Raw genomic sequence first — 21,777 nt, forward strand, 5'->3', positions numbered from 1 at the left:
GGCAGGGCACATCTGTGACTGCACGCTGCATGTGGATACGTGATGCAATAGGTTGTGCAGGGAGCCTCCCTCCACCTGATCTCCAGCATCTGTTGGAGAGATCTGTCCTGATTTGCAAAAGCTCTAAAGACAGCCACGCTACACAGTCTGAATGCATAGCCAGCCAGTGAAAGAGGGAGGCTGCAGAGAGAGGGAAGAAGTTGTGTGGTTGGTGGTGGTGGGAAGGGGGCTGATTGCAGGAGGCATAAACAGTAAAACAGGAAAAGAAGTGCACGGAGGTGAAAAGAGAAAAAATGCACTGAAAGAAAAGAGGGAAAGGTTAGGTGAGTGTGAATGAAAAACGCCGCACCAGCCCGGTCTCCACGGAGGTAGCCTACATAGCTGGCAGACAGGGTGAGAGGGGGGTGTTGTATATGAAAGAGATGGGGAGGGGGGTGAGAAAAGGAGAGAGAAGGACACAGATATAGAGCGATAGGGAGAAAGAGCAAAGAAGATGAAAACGGAGGGAGGGGGATTGAGAAGGCACACGCACGAAGAGAACAGAGGCAAAAGAGAGGAGGAAGATTGTCAGGGAGAAAAGTGTTTACTCTAGAAAATGCATGAGAGAGGGATGAGAAGGGCGTTGATGTAAACAGCTGGAGGGAAAAAAACAACAATGGGAAAATGGAGACGGAGAGAAGCGGCCGGGGCTACGGGGGTTAGCTTTCACGGATCAATGCTATCCACGGCTCCATCTTCACTCAGGGAGCGGACCCTCCCTGGTCCCTAATCCTAATGACGGAGCTCCATCAGAGATATTGACAAATGTGAATCGAGTTGCAGTGCATTTAGGAGCCCTGTAGATAACGTTAGATGTAGGTAAATGTCAAAAGGAATACATTAATTTGAGAAAGCAGTATAGGCGAGTACAGCAGTATAGATGGAAAACACTTTAAAGGATTTTTTTTCTTCTTTGCCTTGCCTTTGCCTTGTGTACGCTAATGCGTCAAAAATCCCCATCTGTCTAGTATTCATCTTCCAACTTTCACACAATTTCTCTACTGCAGAATTGATTGCACCGTTGACTCTCATATGGAATCCCCCCCCCCGGAAAGCATGAATTCTTATTCAACCATTCATGATTTGAGAGCCAGCTGAGTCAGAGCTATTCGCACCAATCTCCTCAGACCTACAGTGGGTTTGCTGAGTAGAGATGGCGATGTGGAATCTGAGCTATGACCTTTAAGCCCATCGGCTGCCATTCATAACCAGAGCCAAACACAGCACATGCATCAAAACTCACAGGAAAAATGAACCAATTATAAAGGGGGGAGTCTGACAGTTTGCATTTGTGTGCACACTTGAATGTGTGTCAATGTATATATGCACTTCTGCTGTATGCATCTGTGTATAGTGTGTAGAATGAGCTGAAAAGAACATGGAGAGAGGTTAAAAGAGGAAGAGTGATTAATAAAGCAAACCAAGACTTCTCTCGTAAATCCTTGGGGCTGGCATTGGAAAGTAAGGTAGAAAGCATGAAAGAGAGCAGATAGCTGATTGGCACATAGACCCAGAAGGGACTTTTCTAATATTAGCACAAAGACTGAGTGAATAGTGCAGTTCAGTAAAATGCATGGCGCCATGGCAGGTATTGCCCCCCAGAATGTGGCTCAAATTGTATTTCCAGCCCTTCTCTGGCCTTTAATCTAGTCAGCACAGTTGAGACTCCACATCATGGAGTGCAGTGGAACAAAGAGAGCTGGAGGAAAGAAAATACAAAGAAGTGGAGAGACAAAGCAAAAATGTGGGCTCTCTTTTCTGGCAGTTGAGCCCTGTTTCACAACTTATTACCAAGCAAAGATTTACCGAAATGAGGAATGTATGAATTAGACTTTGACAGAAACCTTGTCTCTTCAGTACCTGCAGGAAGTGTTTACTTAAATAGAAAGAAGAACCCTTCGAGACATACAAGGAGTTAGAAGAACAGGATGCAGGACTGGCGCAGATTACTCTGTGATATATAAAAAGGTATGCATGACATTTATCTCTGCTATGCAATGTGAGCTCCAGGCCTGGCCTAGCTGCATTACCTGCTGTGGCCCATTACACCCCGATATTGTTCGCCAGACCTCCACCTGCATGGCTTCGGTTCAATTACAACAGTCTTGACCCGGGAAAAGCGCGTACGGCCGACCTTTAAGCACTGCGGGGAAATGTAAAATGCTCACCTTTAAATTGCAAACCTAATTGAATGAGAACAATTTAATTTCAGTGGAGTCAAAAAATACAATTCAAACAGAAAGATAAAAGACTCCAATGCACAGGGTGGCATTTGAAGTCTAGTTGAGATAAGTGTGTGGGTGTACGGATATCTGTACAATAGTTTAAAGCTTGCTTGGGGACAGCCTAATTACACACTTAAGAGCATATGCTAATGGAGTCCCTCTGTTTATATGAGTCTAATGACAGAGAAAGCCTGGGGGCGGGCTCTGTACTGTATGCTTTGCCGGCTTGTGCTGAGCACTAATGCCCCCCGACTGTCTAACTCTCATTCGCCCGCTTTCTCTCCTCCTATTCCTCCTTCAACACAGATGCTTCATAACAGCCTCACACACCTGGTGGTTTGTAATATTTTTGCAGCCTCAGGAAAGATGCCTGAGTATTTACAGATTATTCAGAGCTGTGAGGGGAAAACAATTAAACATTGACAAAGGCATTATTATGATAAATAAATGACAGCACACACTGGAAATTGAAATTACCTACGTTTTTTTGCTGTCGCCCAAAATGTGGTTGTTCAGATTATATTTTTCTTATTATTCTTTGATGAGAGTTTCTGATTTAAATATATATTACTTTTTGTTTGGTATAAAGATTAAATCAGACAAAAAATATCCCCAAAACAACAACCACAATAAAAGTATTAACTTAAAACAAATTTAAATATAGTAGAAATTACGACGTGGAAACATGCATACGTAACTACACACAAACCATAGTCTCTTAATTCACTAGTTGATTTTGGTAAATTGTAAAGACAATTCTTTGAGATATTGAAAAAAATATTGTTTTATGAACGGTATGGAAACTAGAGTAGTGTTAGTCACTATTCTTGAACATTTTCAAACAAAACCATGCCCTAGTTTTTAAAAGCACAAAGAAAAAATTATTGCTGCATTCTGATGAATATAGTTTCTTGTTTATTGGGTATGCCTCGCTAAAAACTGATACAGTCGACAATAACAGCACCATAGTAAATGCGTTCTTGAAGCTTATAATATTCAGTGTTTGTTGAAACTGTTGGTGTTAATTCAAATTAATGGTCATTTTGGAGCCTCTGGTGTGTGGTGTTATTACATTTGAATGGTTTACACTGCCCTTTAATAGATCATATACATTATACATGATCTATTAAAGGGCTATTAAAAGGATTTAAAAAGTGAATTAGCTCTTTGTAACTTCTAAACTGGCCACTGAGTACAAAAGTATATTGTGTATTTCTCAGATTTTACAATACACACATTACATGGGCTTCATTTAGTATCTTAACACTTTAGTTTTCTTGACATCAATGCCATAAATGCGACTGAAACAGACCTTGTTGAAAAGCTTTTGTCGGTAATAGTTTGTTTTGGTCGGGTGAATCGTGTCTGACTTACATAATTTCAGAGTTCCACTCATACGTCAGTATAAAGAGGAGAGCCAAAAAACAAAGAAAAACATTACTTACGCTTTCCAAACATAGCCCCCTCAACTACCTCTGTATCTCTCTCTCTCTCTCTAACTCCCTCTCGATCTCTCTCAGACCTTCTGTCCTTCTCTCACCCACTCCTCCCTCACACATCACACTTCTCATTACTCCACAGTGAGAGGCCAATCCGAGGGAGTGTGAGGAGTATGTGTGTGAGATTGGAGTTGTTTCACATCAATGTCTCACTAACCCCTTGTACATCTTCAACTCTGGTTGGAAGTCTGATACATTGGAGAAGCTGCACCTTGAAGCCTGAGCACTTGATATTTCTTTCAGGAAACTCAGAGTGCATTTTTTGTTAAGACTGTAATACTTGTTTCTGGGCTTAATAACAGTGTTAAGTGAAAGGGCTTAGTTCAGAACCAGCCATTTTGGTTATCATGTATTAATGACAAGATCAGCAAGTGCATTAATAATGTAATCATGTAGTCTCAGTGTGTGAGTAAATAAGAAATCATTCATGGTTTCCAATGGTTTGCGGGAATGCAATTCTTTTTTTTTTTAATTATGGTAAGATTAAAAACATAAAAAAGGTTTAATTTTTCTTTTTACAAAAGTAAGCACTTTAATAGACTATTCAGGAACAACATTTCCCTTTCTATGCCCTTGTGTCTAAGTTGAAGAAATTGTGCATTATGCTCAGCTATTTGTTTTAGCTACGAAGACAAAACTATGGAATCTCACCAAGACATGAATGACAATTTTGTTTATGAGGGTATTGACTCTAGACTTCTGTGTTTCTGCTGCTTGTTAATGTGTTCACTTGAAAGTTATGCTGAATCGCACGTTGTGTGCAATGATGCTTACAGAATACATTTCAAAGGTTGCTGATTGCAACTTTTAGGTGAGTACTTGCTGTTGAACATAATAGTCCCGTCAGTATCCATGATGTGAAAGACAAATTAGCCATTTTTTTTAACAAAGAGGCACAGCAGTGATTAAGAATGTACAAATGAAGAAATTAATGAGCAAAGGAAGAAGTGTTTTAGTGATGTGTGGAAGACAATGAAAGTAATCAAAACGTTAAGGTTGCAGGAAATCATGGCAGGTGTTACCAAATGAGGCTCTTTAAGTCTTTGCACAAACAAAAATAACATGGCAACCAAAAATATTAGCCTCCAATGGTTCATGCATTGCAGCGTGGCTCAAAAGCTCGGGAGGTGTTGTCAGGGAGAACAGACCAAAATCACTGGCTTCTGCAAGGCTCGGAGAATATGGGCCATTGATGATAATCCATCTGCCAAGGCCAAGAAGTTCCGATTCACTGAAAAGGAGGCGTCCTAATTTGGGTGTGTGTTAGTTTATGTATAGGTGCATCTTAATACTCACGCATCTACATCCTGCATCAAATCCAGCTTGCCTGGGAAAATCTCAGACAGTAGCACTCGAGTGAATGACTTGCCCAATGACTGGAGCCTCGACTCCAGGTGCTAGGAGGAGAAAGAAGTCAAACAAAATGGACAAATGGAAAAGGTTTGCAATCCACACGTTAACAGAATCAAATGAGACGTTACAGATCACAAAACCCATGACTCCCTCCCACACAGACAGTGCAATCTATTATGCAATCTGGGGTTGTCCAGAAGTTTCTGCTTTACTGTTAATAATCTCATTATTTCATCGAGCTCTCAGGGTCTGAAGCCTTATATATCCATCCATTGCAATGAAGCAGACAGATTTGTCTCCTCGGCCTTGTCCTTCAGCTATTCCTGCATTCTCACGCCAGGTGGGATGTGTAACCCATGTAGCACCAATAATATAATAATATCCTGAAATGTAATAACACCTGAAAATGTAATAACATTTGCACTTAATCTGGTCTAAAATATAATAAAACCCAATAATATAATACCTTGACAAATAATGTAAAAAATGTATTGACTGATATTTTTAGCTATAATGTTATACCTATTTTTAGGCGAGTCATTTTTGTTAAAAACTGGTAATGTACAGATAAGACAGATAATGTCAAAAAGTACGCTTTATAAAATCTGAAATGTAAAGTGCACAAGTATGCAACATTCATGATACTGTGTCTTAATAGTCTACTGAAGACCCAACATTTGACACGGATTTCATGTTTAGAAATGTAAACTCTAAGCTTTATGTAGAATTAGAAATGTACCTACTAATTTCCTTTACTTACTTTACTTTTAGTTTAATGAGATAGTTAAAGGAGAGGCAAAAATGGAGAAACACAAGGAGAGCCGTGGCTTTGATGACATATTTTACTGCATTAGCGTTTAAACTACAACATATGTGGTCAAATACATCCCAGACCTATCGGTTTGAGTGATCAGATCACACTTGTATTTAGCGCTGGACACTTCCGATCTTCCAAGACGCATTTTAAAACTTAGTGTAAACAGGGTCAATGAAGGAAACTCAGTTTGGACGCTTGTATCTCTCAGTTTCTACCCGGAGCTCAAAACTGCAGAAGAGGGGAGGAGGTCAGAACTTTAGATTAGGCACCGCTTCAGACTCTCTCTTCCCAAAGCCCACATTACTAGTAACACTGAGCAAATCCACCAGTCAAGATCATACAACATCTCACGTTCACAAATAAACAAAACCCTGTGACACTTGAAATCCTTCACTTCCTACAGCAATTTCATTCCCAACCTAAAGAGAGGAATCCTGTGTGTTCAGGCTGAGTATCATACCCTCAGACTCGTAATCACTTCACACTCAGCAGTAAACCAGTCAAATGCATACTGGAGGTAACATAACTACATTATCAGCAAATGTGCAAGACGTTTAAATCAAACTCAAAGTATATCAAAATAAATAGCCTATATGAATCTGGAACTGAACAGAAAACTAACCACAAAAAAAATCTAGGCAAAAGCATTTTTATTTTTTGAAAGAGAAAAGTCAAAGATTTATCATCATAACCTCCGTTTGTGTTGATGACATGCTATACTTCTGTTTGCTTCTTTTGCATACACATTTTCAATAAACCATTTGTTGTCACTCTATTTAATCATTAGTAAGAGAATATCTTAGATCTAGCTTTGATGGATTACCAGCTTCAAACTGAAGCGTGACACACAGTGAAGTGACGACCAATCACAGGTTTTAGGTTTTTTCCCCCTGTACTGGACCATCTAAAAAATGCCGTAAGCCAGTTCCGGGTGCTCTTTAACGACTTCACTACGTCAACAAGTGCATGAGCAACACTTGGCCAACTTGGGCGTTTTGCTGGTATTGTCGCTCGTAGTGTGAACATAGCATTACCATTTATGCAACTCTGAGAGCCAGCCAGGAGGTTGGCTCCAGAAATGATGATATGTGTAGAGGTGAGCTGAACTATGATACAACATTAACAGTGAGGGTCCAGCACACCAAGGCACTCAGCCTTGCCTTACATTTTGCAAACCACCAGACTCCCAACACCATCCTGGTGGATCGTGGGCCCACTTTGCTTCCTCATATTGAGCTGGATCGGGCACCTTGGGTACAAGCACGAACACCAGGACTTATATAGCATATCAAAAAATAAAACTGTTTAGCCACTTCAAGGAATTCTTCACTTTGCTGTCTCTGCCTTGATGTTTTAGGCTTTGCTACTTTGACTAAGGTGTTATTCAGGGATGCAGAAGTCAGCCAAACCAAGTGAAGAAATCCCATAAGGGTTCTTTTGGTAAGATAAAGGTATGAGAGTTGCTGATATTCACTGTCCTTGGGAGTATCATGAGACATTTCTACAACGGTGCTCTTATCAGAGATAGTTCTGTCCCCTTACTTGAGAGGATATCTGACACTGTACTTCCTATTCTCGACAGATCGTTATGGGAGAGCTGGTGGGTCTTTTTATTCAAATCCCCCTCTTCTTATACACCCTCTTCTGCCACTCTAAACCGACATTTTTGGCTCTCTTGTTGACATTTCTACATCAATGCTAACTTTATCTTTCATGTCTGGATATATTCAAACAGGAGAATTGCACCAATATACGGTAACAAAATGTATACTGCAGGCATAGGTCTGGAGTTTTTCTTTTTTTTTTTAGCTTTTAAATCTAAAAGGTGCATGCATTCTACCAATTATGTGAAGCCGGTATAGCTACTAAGTCAACCACACAACAGTACATAAAACAAAAGGAGAGAGAAAGAAGAGAATGGGCAGTGGAGGGGAAAGCAGCAGGAGGAGTACAAGCGGGTTAGTAGTGACCGAAGAGGGCTTCTCGGTCGATCAATTGGTACTCCCAGTCAGGGACAGACTTGTGGGCATGCTAATGCATAATAGCTCATTCTTGTAAAGACTTTGAGTTTCTCACGCAACACACTACTGGACCAGCAGTAGCGTACACACACAAAGTATCTATGAATACGTTTCACGGGATTATTACAATGAGATTATTATAACATGAGAAGTAATTTTGATTGACAGAATTGTTTATTTACTATAAATTACTATGTTGTGCTGGGAAGAAAGACAATTGTCAATTTACATTGCCGAATCAATACAAGAAATTGCTTAAAATCCCTAGTACTAAAACTCCCATACAGCCACCCTTGAGGCCAACAGCGAGATCAAGATAGGACTCATGAAGGCTGTTTGGCTGCATCATTCTAAATGTGAAATAACAAGCTCCCAGTGTGAAGACTGCTGGTCCTATTAGTACTTCATGAAACCAAACCATTTGTCAGAGAAACTCACTCTGCTAAATAGTTCAAGCCATTGCACAAGCCTCAGGACATGTTGACTGTGAGGATGCAGACTCTCACCTCCATGACTTTGGGGCTGCCCTGCCGGCCAAGTGTGCCCATGATCAGGCCCCATCTCTGGGCAGATCGAGCCTTGTCAATAGCCTGGAGCCTCAAGGCACGCATGGCTTCGTGGTCATAGTGCTCCCTGGAGAAGACCTTACTGTAGGGGTCATATCTACAAAAAAACAGAGGCAGGAAAAGGCAAACGCACAGCAATGTCAATGGAATGTATACACATAAAATGACCATATTATTATTATTATATTACACACTACCAACTATTGTTCAGCTATCTGTCTTAAAGACAGAAAAGGAAAAAAAATCCAATCATGAAAAGCCAGCAAGTATGACAGGAGTTAGTGTATCTTAGGGAAAAAAATGGAGGTATTTCTGAGCATTTAATCTCCTTTTCTCCGGTACAAGAGGTTCACTTGAGATTAGAATCTTGTTTATGAGAGAGACCTGTGATCTGTGCAGCAGTGCATATGTGTATAACGACACAATTTCACTTTGCATACATACAAAACCTCATCAAAACAGAACTTCATCCTCACAAAATGGCATTATGACACTGCAATACGTAATATAAACGGAAATATGGGAGGACAAATGGCGTCATCTTGTTCCACAATACCTGTAAGCAGGGATGTCTGGGTTTGCGATCATGATTGACTCCAGGTGAAATCTTCCATCTCCCAGATAACTATAGAAAAATACCATGCAATTCAATGTTAGCGGTAAAAAGAAAAAAGAGAAAAACTATTTGTGCAAAGGAAACCCCCTCTAGACAATACAATTCAATGTGCAACCATAATAAATACTGGCCTATTATTCTCCGACACCGACTTTCTCTCTCACTCTAAATCCATTCCTTTCTGCGCAGCCTTTTTAACAGAAGACCAAAGTGTTACCAGGCTGGGGTGGCATCTCTGCTGTCCGGGAGCATGACCCCAACGATTGGAGCATGCTGTTTACAGAAAATGCAAGCCCTTGCAATTAACCCAGGGTCTGGTGCTGGGGAATCGCCAGAGCCCGAGTGGAGGCAGAGTTCACTAACCATAAGTACACGGAGGAATGTAGGTGCCTGAACGGTCTCACATACACTCCTCTAACAGAGTCGGCTGAGAGGAATCCTGCTGATAGTGTGAGGGGGCTGTACAGTCTCAGAGGGCCTATTGAGACTGGACATGCAATTAAATCCACTAATTGGTCAACTATTAGAGCAGCTTGAATCAGACCGTGGGTGGTCTACCATGTAGGCTACCTGGAGACATGTCAAGCAAATACTTTATTTTTAGGTGTGTGTGTGTGTGTCAAAGTAAACATGCATCTCTCACTGTTTGTGTGTCTGTCACAAATAACACTGAATGAACCTGAGCAGAGCCTCTGTTGCATTCCTTCTCTTTGCTTCGCAACATCCAAGGCCTTTATGCAATTATGTCCACAACACACCTGTTGCACCTTAGCCACGGTGGACCTCAGCTCCCTGAAGCTACAGGAGGCTGGTGTGCTTAAACTACCATCACAGCCCTTCCATTCCTATTCTATTGTTCTGTGTGAAAGTGCTCTCGCTATAGTGGTGATGCTATGTCTCTTTGAATTATGCAACACCATATCTTCAGATTCACATATTCATATTGTTCCATTACAAGCGGTAGCTGGAGTGGAGGTGCCGGATATAAATGGTTTACTGATCATAGCGCTTTTCATTGCAGCTTTTAAACATCATTTTCTTCATTATAGAAATGAGACAGCCCGGGACATTTCTAAAGCTTCAAGATGGGCTCCAAAGACTAATACACCACTACTAATTTTCCATAACGCTCAAGTAGCTCAAAGCTTAGGTAAAATGCAATTAAAAAAAAGTGGAGCACTGACTCGTAGCTAATTAATGTAACATAACACAATGTTAAATATTAATTTACTGTATTATTGAAGGTGATGGAGAAGAAAAAAAATCATGCACTGTATAAAAGAGCTTGCTCTGTGCTGCAATTGTGTCAATACCTCAACAGTGACTCATTAGGAATCTTGTTAATAGAGGGGAACTAGGGACCTAGTTATTAAGCTTTGAACACTGCTTATATAATAATTTATATTTATTATTAAAATTGTACATAATGTTTGGAGGAGTGGAGGAGGTAGATCCTGACCACATCTGTAATTTGTATATGTGTACTGAACGTCTGTGAAGATTCTGTGTGTGTGTCGAACCAACGCATGCAGTTTAATCGATTCTTTCTCCCATCACACCACTACACACCCCGACTCACACATCAAAGACAACGCACATTGGATTAGTAGGTGAGGCACACCCTAAGCCTTCCACAAGTACAAACACAGACTAAGAAAGACACACACACACACACACACACACACACACACACACACACACACACACACACACACACACACACACACACACACACACACACCACACCCACACCCACCTTTGGCCTCCCATAAGGCCTGGCTTATTCATATGGCAAAGCTTGTCCTTGTGTAGCCATTTTAATCTCATGCACTGAGAGGTTTTAATCACATGGGCTAACACTAGATGTGTGCAGATCAGACATACCAGGTGATGCACTTAGACACCCGGGGAATTACTTAAACTCACTGTGCACCACAGAGCCTTGGATTCTCTCTCCTCTACTGCTGAGCTGCACAAGATGCATACTCACAAAGTGGCTGCGGAGGTGTTGTTTGTTGCCTGAATGTGTTACTTTGCCAAAGCAGTCTCTTCCCTAAGACTAACTTTGACAATAATTGCATGCGCACAGCATTAATTTTGATGTAAAAACACAGATGAGCTAGTCTTTTATGACTCATCATACTCCTCCCCGTTAGAGGAAATATATTTTGTTGTTGTTATAAAACAGCAGTGGCGGCCCGTAAGGGCCTGCTAAGCCTTCTCTGCTGGCCTAAACAGAATCACAAAGTTTAAATTTCATTTCAAAAACAATTAAAAGTTATAGCTATTTTATAATTTAATTGTTTTTCACAAATACACTACATGTATTATAATTATAATTCCTTATTAGCTCATTTTCTCATTGCACAGCTCCTGTGTTCCTCTGTTGGCTCAGCATTCAGCCTTCAGCCTGCTGTGTGGCGCGGCTGCTGTTTAAGAATCTGGTTAATCTCATCCAATCACATTTTACCTCTGTTTCTCTGTGGATCGAGAGCTGGTTAAACTATATGGAGAGGCTAGCATTATGAAACGCGTGGTTGACCACAGGGCCTGCGTGACCATTAACGTGCGCTGTGTTTTGTCAGTGGGGCAGCGTGACTTCAACGAAAGAAGCTTCTTGGTTGTAGGTTCTAGCTTCTACCTAGAACGTAGAATCTCAGGCTGAGAGCCTGAGAAATGGACTTCCTGGTGGATTTACTGATGACTTTCGCACAGAGGGTTACGGAAGGTTACGGGCATGTGGTGAGTGAAATGCTGGTTGTGTCACTGATTTTACATCTGCAGTTGTATTTGATCATGAACATGGCACAGCGCTGTTGTTGCTGCTGGTCAAGCCGGGACTGGTCCCGCGCCAAGGTGCAGCAGCTGCTGGAGATGTTGTGTGTGTGCAGTGTCTTCGTGGTGCGGTTTTGTTGGATTGTTTTGTTATAACTAAATGTGACTGGTTGTTGATTTGGACTTAATGACGCAGCAGCGGCGAGGTTGGAGGCTTGCTCCACGGAGTGTCCGCTGTTTGCGCAACAAGCGCCTCATTTTCTAATTTAAAAATATATACCATAACCCTTGTGAGAAGAGATTTACAGAGGTTTCAAAAATGTTTAAGTGACCGTTAATAAAGTGTCTTTTTTTCTCGTCTTAAGGGGTTAAAATAGCTCTGCAGGTCCACCCAGTGTGTGTCCCTTCGTGCCCGTAATAGTGCTAAAAAATCATCCGTATAGCAGAGTGAACATATGACAGTCTGTATGAACACGGCGGGCAGCGCGCCGTGTTTATACGATTCGCACGGTTCAGTATGACAGTAACTCCCGGGACACTTTTTTTCCCCAGTCCACACCTGATGTGTACTACACGTCCCTGAAGGCCTTGGTCGATAACGCACGGCCCGCCACTGTAAAACAGGAAATTACGCAAGCTGAAACTAATGTCCAGATGAATGGCAGTTTATCAATTCTCACCATTCATGAGCCACAGTAGGTGTCATACACGGTATGTTTGGAACAGCCAAAGGTTTCCGGGTCTGTCTGGCTTCACACAATTAGACGTTTTGCACGCCGTGGAGGTATTTTTAGGCTTGCTGTTAAGGATCAGCATCTGGCAGGACTCAATAGAAGCCTGATCGGAAGCACGCAGACACAGCTAGATGTCACTGCTAGCTATGTCGGGTGTGAATGGTGTGAAGTCATACTGATTAGTCCACATGTCACATGGGTGGGCACGGAAATGGCAAGGGTAATTATGGCACCTGGTGGGAGTGGGGAGTCAAGACTGGATGTATTTGATTATCTGAATATCTCTCTGCTGACTAACAGGAAGAATGACTAGGATCGGCACTGACATTGTGAAGTGGGAGACAGGAGGATGGAGGTGTCTTACATTATGGCATTTACATTGCGATCCAAGCGAGGGGAGGTACAGCCCAAAATTTCTCCTGGTGAAAGAGGTCGACACTGTGGTACCAGCACATCATACTCTGGCTTGAGGGCTGCACTCACAGCCTGCAGCATGGAGGAGGGAAGAAGACAAGACAGTTAGAGATGTACATGTTCTGGGGTGCTCACCATTTACCCATTCTCTTATTTTAGAGAGAAAGGTTTGAAGCGCTTCTCCAAACAAGAGAGCCTTGACATATAGTCTTTAAGTAACCCTTGAATGCCAATTATGTTGTACACATCATTCATGAAACCATGAACTAAAATCAACACTTTTGTTCTTCTTTTCATCCTCATCTTATAATGACACAATCTCTTCTTTTCAATGCTCCCCTCCAAGACAGTCGACAAACACTCATGTGATTTTGTCGATTACTTGGTTAGTTGATTTAATCAACAGATCTGTAAAACAAATTTTCTCCACAAAGAATCACACAAAAACACCACATTACATATTGTGTTGACCAGAGATGTGCTCATAGGTTTCTTGTATATACGTAAGTCATTCAGGATGAAAAAAGCATAAAAAACGACTAAGCGCCTCAACAAATCATATTTTGCGAAGATGTCAACGACCAATTAGAGGGCACGGCCCTAAAGATGGCACTGAAAATGTGCCCCTAGAGTGATTGTGACTGGGTCATGTTTAACATAAATTTAACTCCCAATGTGGCCACTCATGGTTAAATATGTGGATTAATGATTCTGCAGCACACTGACGAAGAAACTGTCTAATAAGAAGGGTTAGTGTGCTTGAAGGTGGAAGGATAAATTTAACGATTTAAAGCTAATTTAAGGCGGTCCACAGGGAACACGGGTGAACTTCCAGCTTCTCCCGCCCATTTTGTGTGACCTCAACAAGCCTACACACCATAAGACATGTGTGAGATGGAAACAATACACAAGTACAAAAACAAAAAAGAGATATGCACACATGGATGCGCTCAAACATCCCAATATAAAATATGACCCACATAGGCAGAGCGTGGTGTAAAAATAACAGTGGTTACATTAGTGAAGGCATAAAGTGGTGTTTGTTCAACACAGTAAACGAAAGCAACAGAATGCATTATAGAACAGAATGTGAACAAAAATAAAAGCTTAATACTATAGCTGCTGCTGTTGCCACTGCTTATGTAAAGAGCAGAAGACGCTGAAGCACGACGCTGAACCGAGAGGGCCGTCCGAGTTCATTCCACCTTTCAAATCAAAAATAACTGCTGCTGGATTTCTCAAACCCACACTTGAGCTGAGCTTAAGTGCCGAGTACGAGCTTGTTAAAAAAAAGCCAGTAAGTATACTGTACAAATGCACAGAAGAATATGTGTGTGTGTGTGTGTGTGTTCCTATTCCTATAAAATGGACTCATCCATACAGACCATCAGACAGACCCAGTGCTTAATCACCTGCAGTGCTGCCACAAACTGAATAGTGCTGACGAGTGCCAGAGAGTGTGCAGGAGGGAAGTTGAACTTGACCGTGTCCAGGAAGTGTGCGTTGTCCATCTGGATATCCACAAACACATACAGCATCTTAATACCTGCCGTGGAGTCTATGGGGACTGCAGGGAAACAAAGACAAAAGAAAGCCGGATGAATAATTCACTCCGTTATGTCAGGAAAGCCTGCAGTATATACACTATTGATGCTGGCTCAAATATTAAAACGCAGCACATGCTCAGCGATGGCTCTGTATGGGAACACATCACATGCTCACATATATATCTCAGCGCATGCCCCTGTGATATAAATGAAGCTCATTCAGCGTGAATCCCCAGCACATGCCGGAACTGATGCAAAAACCTCAATTATTTAAAGAAGGAGAGCGACACATGCGATTACTATTTCCGCCATTCATTTCACAGGCCATTTACTACGCACCCGGGCCTAGGAGAGGTAGCTGGAACACGTGCCGATTAAGATGCTGAAAAAGTAGGCGAGAGGCCAAGAAAATAGGGGCAAGGGAGGATTATCGTTGTCGCTGATCGGCGTAATTATTCTTCCTTTTGTGTTAAATTTAATTTGGAGATCAGGAGCGAGGGGACTTTTTTAAAAATGTGTATGATTAAGCAAATGGCCCATTATGGTGAGGATGTTTTATGAGCGAGTGCAGCTTGATGGCGAGATTAAAGCAACATTGAGAGAGAGAGAGAGAGAGAGAGGGGGGAGAAGGGAGGGGGAGTACTTAGCGGAGCAAAGTATGACAAGGAGGCAGAAAAAAAGTGGGCGAATAGAGATGGGTCAACAGGGAGGGACCAAAGGTCTGAGAGATACACGTCTTTACAGAGGGTTGAAGGCAGATGGGATGGAGACTGAAGAATTGGAAATTCCAATGAAAGTAGGCTGGAAAACACTCAAATTAAATTTGGGGCTGGGGGTAGGCAATTTTATAGTGTACTGTATACATTCCAAAAAGATAGGGCATGGAAGATAGGAGAAAACAATGTAATAGGACACACTGTGTGTGTGTGTGTGTGTGTGTGTGTGTGTGTGTGTGTGTGTGTGTGTGTGTGTGTGTGTGTGTGTGTGTGTGTCAATTAAGTGGATAGAGAAGTGATGAGTTGCCTCACATCTCAGCAGAGTAGGAAGGGAAGAAGATGGTTAAGGATTTATAAAAAATAAAAATAAAAAAAAGGGGTGTGGGTGCTCTGCTGCAGGCCACATGTTGAGTGAGAAACCAAGGAGTTAAATATATCAGACTAAAAAGGACCAGAGGAGTAGAGTACAAATCCAGCCTGCTTGTTTATAGGCACTCCCAAAACATAAAGGGCAAAGAAAAGTGACATCGATCTGTGTTCACATTAGCATGGTAGCCTGAGAGCACTTAGACGCTGCAATTAGAGACACAGTCAATGAGATGGACAAGACTCACTTGCCCCGTCGGTGGTTTTAAGCATCCATGTGTTATAGCAATAAGGTCACTCGGTACAGCTGCTTATTAGCGGCCGATCGTAAACAAATACGCAGACATTCATGGCAAGTGAGACAGAGAAAAGGTTGAACACCAGGGTATACTGGCTTATTTACAAATCAATGTGTACTAACAGGTTCCATTCTATATTGTGCTTCTGGAGAACTTCATGAATAATGCAGCAATCACTTGGTGTCTGAACTGATCTATGTCAAATTTGTGGCGTTACGACCGAAGACATATCGGAATTCAACTTCTACGTCTCTCTAATGCAAGCGTCAGCCTGAGCGGCCGCTTTTTGTGAAGCATTGAGGGACGTCATAGAGGAGCTGTGGGTGAAAACAAGGCTTTAGGCCCCATCATTATTTGGAATAGGCTAACTGTTTACTAGCTGTGAGAGCCTGAGGAGAAGTGTAGTGGCTGGTGTCTACGTTCCAGCTAGAAGGCTCCACCCACTCGCCAGGAGAGCATTGAGATCAGGTGTGGGACGAGACACACCTGATCCTGATCTCCTCATCGGGGAGGTTAAAAGCCAAGGAGAGGAACGGAGCAGAGACACATGCGACGAGAGGAGAAGAGAGGGTCCAGTAATACTAAAGCCTAGTTTATGGTTCTCCGCCATGTCGACGGCGAACCATAAACTAGGCTTAACAGTCATGGGAAGAAGAGAGTCCAGTAATACTAACAGCCATGGCAGCAGGCCCGACATCTCAGCAAGGCTTCTGTGGCTTGCCAGTTTTGTTCTCTTTTCTCTGGGCGCTTTTTTTCCACCTTTGTAAATAACCAAGTTTAATTTTCATAACTTTATTTTGCTTTCTCTCTCTCGTCAAGTCACTAAGACACCCTTTTTGACGTGTTTTATTTTTATTCAGACTAGTCGCACACAAATGTTGTTGCTCTAGGAGGTTTAATGAAAAAATAAATCATCCCTCATATCAACAAATATTATAACCGTTCTGAACATACAAAAACATGGTTTTATGATGTTGCTGATATTGCCCTGCACTAGATGGAGGTGCTTTATGACGACAAAAGATGAGATGGCACCAATATTCGCGAAAGCAGATACCGCAGAGGAAATGAAAGGGATGCAGGATACAGGGGAGACAGGGAGAACACAGTGTCTTTAATCTCCCACAGGTAGCTGACCTCATGGGCAACAGTGCATATGATGTCCTCATGATTGAGTGATGAAGGTCAGGAACACAAACACAGTGGCGCACGGATTCTCTGAGAATCTGTAGGTCATCTCATTTCTTTGAAAATCTCTTCCATCAATTAATATCTGGTCGAACTTTACAACCCACAGCGAATTGATCTTCGGGGCTTTTACCTTTGCTTTCATTGGGTTGCTCTGAGTACATATCCCATCGCTTTTGTAAACATACACACATGCAATCACATAATACTCCCGCAAATATCAAAGACACAACATGCACGTAAACAAACTAAAAAACAACAACACAGAGAGAGCTTTTCTGTGTATTAGAATTCTGTTGGTCATTTCTGGTATTTGGGAGAGGTGAGGTTGTTCTGGCCGGGATGGATATCAAAACTATTGATTTAGCATTTCCTCCCATGTTCTGCAAGAGACAGACGGGAGCGAGGGTGAAGCTCCTCAAGAACTGCTTGAGGTTTTCAAAAGGACAGCACTAATGCATGTTCCCTATTGATCTGCTGGGTAAATGTGATGTACAGGCTCCAAAGGTATGATATGCCTTCTCTACTAGAGCCGGGCTACACTAACTAGTTATGTTTCAACACTGGTCGAAAGCTCTGTCTGTCGGTCCGTCCCCGACTTCTTTCTCGTGCATCCCACTCTCAGGAGGCGGTTGTCCTTGGTACTCGCCCACTTCACGTTCCTTTTGTGTGGTACAATCATGCATGCAGAGCAACGGAGAGACACAGCGAACATGCACACAGACAGTTGAAGGCACTCACTGAGACAGCTGTGGCCATAGTGCACCATGAAATCAGCTCCGAGGGCTCGAGCGGTGAAGTCGTCCACACAGCAGGCCCCATACGTCACGTCCCCCATCACAATGGTATCTGCCTCCGTGAACCTGGGACACACACACGTTACCATAGTGATCAATACAGAGCATGCAAAGCACAGTGTGATTATGAGAGCCCTGAATAAGATCAATTCCTATCTACTTGCTACAGATGGAGTACATTATCTACTATCTGACAGCATTGTCAGCCAATGACTCACAGCTTAAAAGCATGACACACTCTTTTGCTCCCCGTGACCGGCAGCCTAATGCTGTCTGCTAGTTTAAGATCTGCCAGACGAGGGTCAATAGGTCATCAGTCAGCCTGGCCCCAGAAAGGAGGCTACACAAAAAAGAAGTAGAGGGGGGGTGAGGACCGCTACACATAAGCAGATCAGAGTTTGTAGGGTTCTGGGCTTTTCCATCTGTGGCCCGGATTTACAGCACATCCATCTGGCAAGAGGAGAAACAGCCTCAGCAAAAGTTAATGCTTGCAGCATTCTAATACACTATTTAGACAAGATGCCTTATGCCACAACTACAATGTGAGATCGAAACACTGATCATGTGGGGCTAATGTTCCACTTTGTGCCTGTAATAGAGAAAACTAATTCATAGCCTTCTTAAAAAAAAAAAAAACACTGAGAATTACACAAGCATCTGTGGACCCAGATCTGTTAGAATGAATTGCTGATCGCATTACAGAAAAACAAGCTCTTTCTTTTATCGCCCTTTATGGCCGAATAAAATGCTAAGTAAACCCTTAAAGGCTAAGTAAAACGAATAACGGCTGAAAGTAGCAGGGAGGAAGAGCAAATGAACAGAAGCTTCAGGCATTGTTGGGGAGGAAAGATGGGTAGACGAGGGGGTGGTTGTAAATGCTGGTTGTTGCCAGGTATTTGTGGCTGTATTCTGACAGATTTAGGCTAGACATAAGGGGGAGAACAGAGATGAGACGGAGGGCTTGGGGAGAAGAGGAAAGTGATAAACAGACATGGCTGCACGCAGAACAGCATCTGTAGCAACAGACTCTTAGTAATGTGTCTCCTGCTTCCCAATCTTTCAACCCACATCCACTCTGTTTATTTCTCGCTCTGTGCCACGCGAGGGGCTTCCGACAAAGTTTCTATTTAGCCTTTTTCCTCCCTCATTCTCTCTGATGTAATCGCTGAGTTGCACTCTCTCCGGGCTCCTCATCACCGTCCCCTAGCTTTCTATGTTGTTTTTCTTTCTCTCCATTTCGCTGTCCCATCTCCTCTAATGGTTGCTCTCAAGCGAAGGGCAGTGCAGGCCAGCTGAGCTCGGGCAAACATAGACAGAGCAACTCATCTGGTAAATAAATATTTGCCTTGGAAGATTTGAATCAATTACCCTTTCGCTTGTCAAGGTTTTGACTTGATGCCGGGGTGTGCCTCTTCACACTGCGTACACATGTATACAGTCGCCAGCAGGAAGGTAATTGTGTAGTTTGAGGTCTATAGACCTGTGCACTTGTCTCCTTCTTCACTGGAGCTCATTGTTCTTTCATCGCAGTCCACTGACTTGTTTGAGTTGCATAAATGTGCATGAACCTTTCAGCTAAAAATACACAGCCTGCCCACCAGAAAAATAGAAACTATTCCCTGCAATCCACTGCAGAATCGGCTACAATGCAAAACACAGCACCACGGAAAAAATATTGTATTCAATCATCCATCTATCTGCCAGAAATACCATTATCATGTTATTTTCATTGGCAATACATTTAGTAATTTCTAGAGTGAGGATGCTGAAGTTTCATTGTAATAAATGCGATTAAGAGGCCCATGAGAGACGAGTGATTCTACTGGGACATGGGCAGAGTAATTACTGGGTAACTTAAAGTCCCATATCTCACTGGGAGAGAGGGAAAGAGGGGAGAAGAAGATAGAATGAAAGAACGTCAGAGCGAGAACGACAGAATGAAAAGTATATCAGTGTTAATCAAATCCAATTTCAATGCACGCTATCTCATAAAAGACATACTCTATATGACTGAGGGGGACATATAAAGCACAAATACCCTCATTTCCATGTATTCCTTTCTCCATCCCCTCATTTACCCTTCCTGCATGCGCTTGCTATAGTGTCAGGCACTTTCCCGTTTCTTTCAGTATATCAGCACTGGTTTTGCCTCATCTCAGGGTGCTCAGTTCAGCCATTCCAACTGAAATGTCATTAAGATCTAATTAAGATGTCAGAGACGCTTGTGAACTCCATAACAGCCCTTGTTAATTAGCTCTTTAGCATACAGCTCTGTGTGAGAAATAGCCAACTGATCTGAATCTTTGTTATAAAAAAAACACTGTCCTAGCATCTGCCACAAACAAGTCTCAGAGCACAGTGCAATATACATATGCCAGCATGAGTGCAAACACACACTAACGCAGACTGTGAATTATATGCAAAATTGATTGTATCATTGTTTAAATAGCATCTCATTTAGGATTTTATAAGGATCCATATTAGCCGACTCTTCCTGGCATCCACACAAATGTTAATCATCACAACGGATAAGACACTTAGACATACATACAACTGTATGTACATACAGTTTACAATAGAAAAATAACGCCAAGGCGCTTTGCTTTACGATAGTCTGTGATTGTCAAAATGTGTCTATTGCTAGTGACTCATTGTCGTGCTGTCTGCAACTCTTTGTTGAGGGTTGCAGGGATGTCATTTACTGTGGGTGCCTGCATGCATATTGTTGTATTATCTGCATACATGGAAGTGGATCAATAATATAAGAAGAAACAAAGTAAAGGCCCAAGACAAATTCCTTGTTTTCCTAGTGTGGGAAAATGCACAAAAACTTATATTAATCTTTCTGCTGCTGTCATCTGGAGATGAGACACTTTTCTGATTTTGACAGGAATTTCTTCTGAGACCGGCATGAAAGAGGAACAGCTCTGTCTCAGAACATTCCCATTAGCACTCACAAAGCCATTCTGTTGCCAATGGCACTTATCTGTTGATGAACGGTACTGGACTGAATTAAACGAAAAGGAGTCCTCCATGCGTTTGAATAACAGTTGATTAAAGGTTTGCTGTGTTTTGAGGTGTGGGAAGTTGCAGGTAATTTGCGACACTCATCAATAGTCTTGGGCCCATCAGCTTGAGAAAGCATTACAGTTTGAAAAGGCTCTTACAAGGACATCTTCATATTCAAAAATGGCATAGAGCATTACAGCATTCTAATCTTAAATTGTAATACTGCATTCATTTTGGGCTGACTGAACAATTCTGCCAGAAAATGTATGCTACTGTATTTAAATTTTCTTCTGGATTTTTCTGCATGCAAATTTCCAGTTGGTGGTGGAAAGACATTTCTGCTAACAGCAGATGTTTTTGTTGTTCATTCATTCAGGAAAATCAGACTATTGTAGGCAACAGTGCTACACTATGATATGTTGACAGAAATGAATAACTGGAAAGTGTCATTTGCAATATCAGAAACGCAGCTTGAACAGTTGCGTTTCAGATATTCCTGGGTTCACACAGACTGAGCTGTGTCAAAGTCTGATGCAGGACATACACAAATCAATGCTGTCATTCATATCCATGTACAACACAATTTAATGTTGTAAAAGTTCGAGATTTGATACATGGATAGTTATGTTTTGAAGCAGTAGCCATGCATGTCATATCTACACAGTATAGCTGTAGCCTAAAATTGTAAACTGTATTGAAAAACCATGTGGCCAACCAGTAGGTCCCTGGCACAAAATTTAACTTTTACAGCCACCATCACAACCCTCCCTTTAAGATTCTTGGACAATAACGTGCT

The 21,777-nt window shown here is 42.0% G+C and overlaps 1 protein-coding gene across 1 annotated transcript in view; it reads right to left on the minus strand.

Moving 5' to 3' along the window:
• dph1 (diphthamide biosynthesis 1) overlaps window positions 1-21,777 on the minus strand; it is a gene marked incomplete at its 5' end in the record, with an annotated part of 58,968 nt that overhangs the window by 7,116 nt on the left and 30,075 nt on the right. The window contains 6 exons of the mRNA XM_079224849.1: window positions 5,060-5,160; window positions 8,461-8,617; window positions 9,077-9,145; window positions 13,010-13,131; window positions 14,472-14,626; window positions 17,917-18,038. Coding sequence (XP_079080975.1) covers window positions 5,060-5,160; window positions 8,461-8,617; window positions 9,077-9,145; window positions 13,010-13,131; window positions 14,472-14,626; window positions 17,917-18,038 — 726 coding nt within the window. The remainder of the gene's footprint in view (window positions 1-5,059; window positions 5,161-8,460; window positions 8,618-9,076; window positions 9,146-13,009; window positions 13,132-14,471; window positions 14,627-17,916; window positions 18,039-21,777) is intronic.

The sequence above is a fragment of the Taurulus bubalis genome, assembly GCF_910589615.1.
Source record: "Taurulus bubalis genome assembly, chromosome: 10".
NCBI classification, from domain to species: Eukaryota; Metazoa; Chordata; class Actinopteri; order Perciformes; family Cottidae; genus Taurulus; species Taurulus bubalis.